Genomic DNA, 5,331 nt, shown 5'->3' with positions numbered 1-5,331 from the left:
AATAATGATAATAATAATTATTATAATTATTAGTCACAATAACAACAACAACAATAATAATAATAATAATAATAAAATGAATAATGATAATAATAACAATAAAGAAAAAGAACAATAATAATAATAACAACAATTGTCGTCGCCGTCTGCCGTTGTCGTCGTACCAACATCAGTAATATCATTTTCATCATTGATACGTATACCATAACTCATGCTGTGTCGCCGAAACATCCACACGCACATGAACACAGACACACACAGGCCCTGCATCCACTCAGGGACAGAGTACGAGACAGAGATACACAGAGACAGAGACGGACAGAAACAGACTGATAGAGTGGAGACAGAGACAGAGAGAAGAGAGAGAGAGAGATTTTGATCAATGTCGTGCTTAAGACTGATTTTTAATCGACATTAATTTTGTGCGATCCACAACTGAAAACGGCAGGACGCTTTTTGCGGGTCCCTTGAAACAAAGGGCGTTAACTTCATTGCTGCAATCTGTGTTGTCTCCCTTGCTCCAACAGTGGCAGACATGTATTGTATTGTATTGTATTGTATTGTATTGTATTGTATTGTATTACTCTTTTGTCACAACAGATTTAGCAGTGTGAAAGTCGAGCTGCTCTCCCCAGGGAGAGCGCATCGCTACAGTTCAGTGCCACCTTTTTTTTCCCTTCTTTATGTGTACTTGTAAGCATGGTGTAGTGTGTGTGCGGCCGGTGTGTGTGTGTGTGTGTGTGTGTCTGTGTGTCTGTGTGTGTGTGTGCGCGTGTGTTCAGTAAGAACACGGAGTACATACCGAATGTGTTGAACGGTGACTCGAACGTCTGTTTCCGACCAGCAAGTGAAGTACCAAAAACTAATACCACAGAAAACGTGGTGGAAAGTATTTACACCATCAACATATCAATACATAAAATGATTGATTTGTTCTCACGGTCTCCACCTCTGCTCCTTCTATATACTGACGTATACCTGCCACGCTGATCTCAAATATTCAGTCACTGCTGTTGATATCCATAAATTGTACAAGACTTGAATTAGAACAAATCAACTGGATTCACCATCAGTCCCTTTTCCATCAGTATGTTGGCGTGTCTGTTATAAGTAGGCCTACTGCTTGTTTTATCACTGAAGCCAGCCGTCTGCATAACCAGTGTACGTGTGATCTCTCTGTTGAGTTCAAGATACTATTACTTTTCTCCCCCCCCCCCCCCCCTCCCCTTTTCTTCAGTCTATCGTTATGTTCAAGTTACACACACACACACACACACACACACACACACACACACACTACGACACACACACACACACACACACATTTGCATACTCGCATGCGTAATTTCTTGTTTCGTCTCCCGAGGCATGTATGTGTACGTGTGTGACGGTGTGTGTGTGTGTGTGTGTGTGTGTGTGTGTGTGTGTGTGTGTGACGGTGTGTGAGAGTCCAGTTACTTATATGTCCACTCTGCTCCAATGAGGACGTCGACAGTGTCGTCTCCACATCTAAATCTCATGTCTCCACTTCTATCTTCTCTTAGAGAGGTTCTCTTCAAAAATACTTGACACTGATAAAAATCAACTACGATCGATTAAAACACACACACTTACACGATTTTTGTTCGTGGTTTCATGTAACTTTGCTTGCGTGTCTTATAAACCTTGTTAAGGTTTAATTGACATTAAAATTGATTCTGATTCTGATTCTGCCGGATTCACACACACACACACACACACACACACACACACACACCGCTGGTGGTCTGCAAACGCACGCCCACTATGTTTGATCAGAATGACTGACCGTCTGCAGATGATAGCCTAATTAAACGTCCTTCCTGCTGTTCAACAGTGACATCCTGTGTTGTAACAGCCACGGTGACTGGTCGGCAGCTGCTGGTTGACACCCTCATGGATGTCTGGCTTGCTGTTAAAGCCGTCAGTGTTACAGTTTGCAACAAGCACTGTGATTGGCCAGAAACGCTGACCCTGTTTGTGACTGGCAGGTGTCACATAGAGACACCGCATTTTTCTGAGTGAAGTGTCACAGGGGAAGGTCTAACGTGGTAGTGTTGCTGTCGTACACAGTGGCTCCATTGTTGACATGCTGCGAACCTGGGACAGAAGAACGTTTTCGTATATTTATGAATATAGCGACAGCGATGATAACACTACTACTACTACAACTACTACTACTAGTGATGATGATGATGGTGATGATGATGATAAGTGATGATACTATTACTATTGCTACTACTACTACTATTATGGTGGTGGTGGTGGTAGTAGTGGTTGTGATGATGACGATGCCACTACTACTACTACTACTACGACTACTACTGTTACTGTGGTGCTGGTGGTGGTAGTGGTGATGATGACGATGCCACTACTACTACTGCTACTACTACTACTGTGGTGGTGGTGGTGGTAGTAGTGGTGGTTGTGATGATGACGATGCCACTACTACTACTGCTACTACTACTACTGTGGTGGTGGTGGTGGTAGTGGTGGTTGTGATGATGACGATGCCACTACTACTACTACTACTACTACTACTACTGTGGTAGTGGTGGTGGTGGTACTTGGTGGTGGTAGTGGTGGTGGTGATGATGATAATGATGATGATGATGATGATGATGACTGCAGCTGTAACTCTACCAATCCCAGCAGAAATAGAAGAAGAGGAAGGAGGAGGAGGAAGAGCCAGAAGACGGAGATGAATTGAAGAAAGAAGAGGAAGGAAGAAGAGGAGGAGGAAGAGGAGGAAACGGAAGAGTAAAGGGAAGAAAATGGACACAGACGACTGACGGGCGCAATAGCCGAGTGGTTAAAGCGTTGGACTGTCAATCTGAGGGTCCCGGGTTCGAATCACGGTGACGGCGCCTGGTGGGTAAAGGGTGGAGATTTTTACGATCTCCCAGGTCAACATAATTATGTGCAGACCTGCTTAGTGCCTGAACCCCCTTCGTGTGTATATGCAAGCAGAAGATCAAATACTCACGTTAAAGATCCTGTAATCCATGTCAGCGTTCGGTGGGTTATGGAAACAAGAACATACCCAGCATGCACACCCCCGAAAACGGAGTATGGCTGCCTACATGGCAGGGTAAAAACGGTCATACACGTAAAAGCCCACTCGTGTGCATACGAGTGAACGCAGAAGAAGAAGAAGGACACTGACGACTGACAGACACACAGTGTCCAACAGGCCTCGCACCGACACCCATTATCTGCAATCAGGAAAGACCTAGTCATGCTAACACTGTCAACAGCTGAGGCAACAGACCGGTTGGTGACGGCACTAAGTCAAACAGACAGAAAAAGAGAAGGAAGAAGACGACTGGCATCAACTGTACACGAAACTCCGTATCTGCGACACAGAGCAGTGCCCTTGCAGAACAGGCAGCCAGACAACAGAACATCTGCTGTAGTCCTGCCCGCTCCACCAAGCGCTCCGAGAGAAAACCTGGCGCGACCCTATCCCAGTGGCCTGGAAGCTCTACAGAGGACTGGAGGACCTGCAACGTACTGCCGCCTTCGTCGAGGAGACGGAGGAATCCATCTGATAAATGACGAATGAAACAACCACTGGCATCAACAGGACGACGCGATCGAGCTGTGAAGTCAGCGACCGGTCACCACACGAGTTATGCCCGTGTTCACTGACCCACACTGACCAACTCGCACCGCGCTCAACCGTAATAGTCCTGAGGTGGGGCCCTACCCCATCAGTCTTTTCCCACAGGCTACATCACAGATAATTCGTGCTTTCTTCGACCTATCTGTCATTGAATGCACCCACTTATAAGTATGCCTGACGGGCGCAATAGCTGAGTGGTTAAAGCGTTGGACTTTCAATCTCAGGGTCCCGGGTTCGAATCTCGGTGACGGCGCCTCCATGGTGGGTAAAGGGTGGAGATTTTTTCCGATCTCCCAGGTCAACATACTATGTGTATACGCAAGCAAAAAAATCAAATACCCACGTTAAAGATCCTGTAATCCATGTTAGCGTTCGGTGGGTTCTGGGAACAAGTATATTCCCAGCATGCATATCCCCGAAAACGGAGTGTGGCTGCCTACATGGCGGAGTAAAAATGGTCATACACGTAAAAGCCCGCTCGTGTACATACGAGTGAACGTGAGAGTTGCAGCCCAGGAACGAAGAAGAAGAAGAAGAAAATCATGATTATTTGGTTTATCTATTCTTTTTCGGTGTAGGCAAATTTTTTGTGCATATCTTTCATTTAATACATCCACTTATAATTATGTTTAATTGGTTTATAAAGCGATTTCGTCCTTAACAACTGTTGGAACTTATGCATCTGAACTTTTAGATAAAGCAGCTATCACTAAGGAAAAGGTTGACGTTGATTTAAAATAAATGCCTTGTCCACAATGGGAACAAAATGAAGCCCGGTTTGATATTGAACACACTGCTTGTAAGAAAGACGTCAACCCAAATATTGTCGTCACTTCTGTACGTCATACATTCAGACTACTTACACCAACAATCTGAAGGTATGTACTGATGGATCACTTCTCAGAAATCAAGAAGCAGGTGCTGGTTTTGTCATACCATTACTTAAAAATGATAGGTCATACTTTATTGGTAAAAATCGGTCAATTTTCACTGCTGAACTTTTTGCATTTTTTATGGCTTGAAACTATTCGCTTGATCTCCCATTTTCCATTCTTCAAACGCTGAAGTGTGTGGATTCAAAGCCATTACTGTATGTGTTGAGCTCCACTGAACTGAAGAAAGAATCTAACCTCAGAAATTAGTATGATCATACATCCCTTAGTTTTAGGAGGTACAAATAAAACATTTTGTTGGGGGGTGCTTTCACACCTCAGAATCGTGCCAATTGAATGGGCCGACAAAGCTGCCAAAATAGGTACAAATAAGGAAATAGGAAGTGTGCATTTGGATCTTCGGCTTTCTACATTATATACTGATATAGTTATGTTCTGTTGGAGGTGTCAGGTCAGGTCATTAGATCTGCTACTGGTAACCTGTAATCCAGTACAACCTGTTCAGGGTCGGGTTGCCGGCGACTAAACCGGTAGATAGAATCTTGATAGATTCATGTGCATCCTCCCCCCCCCCCCCCACCACCACCCTCCCCCCATCCCCCAGCTGGATGACAACGATGGTCATCATCGATCTCGATGGACACACCACCAGTTATGTTCTGTTGGAAACGGAATCATGGGATGAGAGCAGAGGTTTAGGAAAACAATTTTTTTACACTTCAAGAAAGTGCCCAGAAGTTTATGTGAAGTTCAAAGAGTTTTTCAGGTTTACCCTCACTACAGTATATCCAAATT

General features: G+C 44.5%; 1 protein-coding gene across 2 annotated transcripts in view; it reads right to left on the bottom strand.

Moving 5' to 3' along the window:
- Nucleotides 1-1,404: 1,404 nt before the first annotated feature.
- LOC143288078 (potassium voltage-gated channel protein Shaw-like) overlaps nucleotides 1,405-5,331 on the bottom strand; it is a 35,351-nt gene continuing 31,424 nt past the window's right edge. For both annotated transcript variants that reach the window (XM_076596355.1, XM_076596354.1), the window contains one exon: nucleotides 1,405-2,118. In XM_076596355.1, the coding sequence (XP_076452470.1) occupies nucleotides 2,048-2,118 (71 nt within the window). In that variant the 3' untranslated portion in view covers nucleotides 1,405-2,047. The remainder of the gene's footprint in view (nucleotides 2,119-5,331) is intronic.

This window comes from Babylonia areolata, chromosome 12 (genome assembly GCF_041734735.1).
Source record: "Babylonia areolata isolate BAREFJ2019XMU chromosome 12, ASM4173473v1, whole genome shotgun sequence".
In the NCBI taxonomy this organism is placed as follows: domain Eukaryota; kingdom Metazoa; phylum Mollusca; class Gastropoda; order Neogastropoda; family Buccinidae; genus Babylonia; species Babylonia areolata.
Note: the sequence above shows the minus strand (reverse complement) of the source record. Positions and strands in the feature narration are given on the sequence as shown.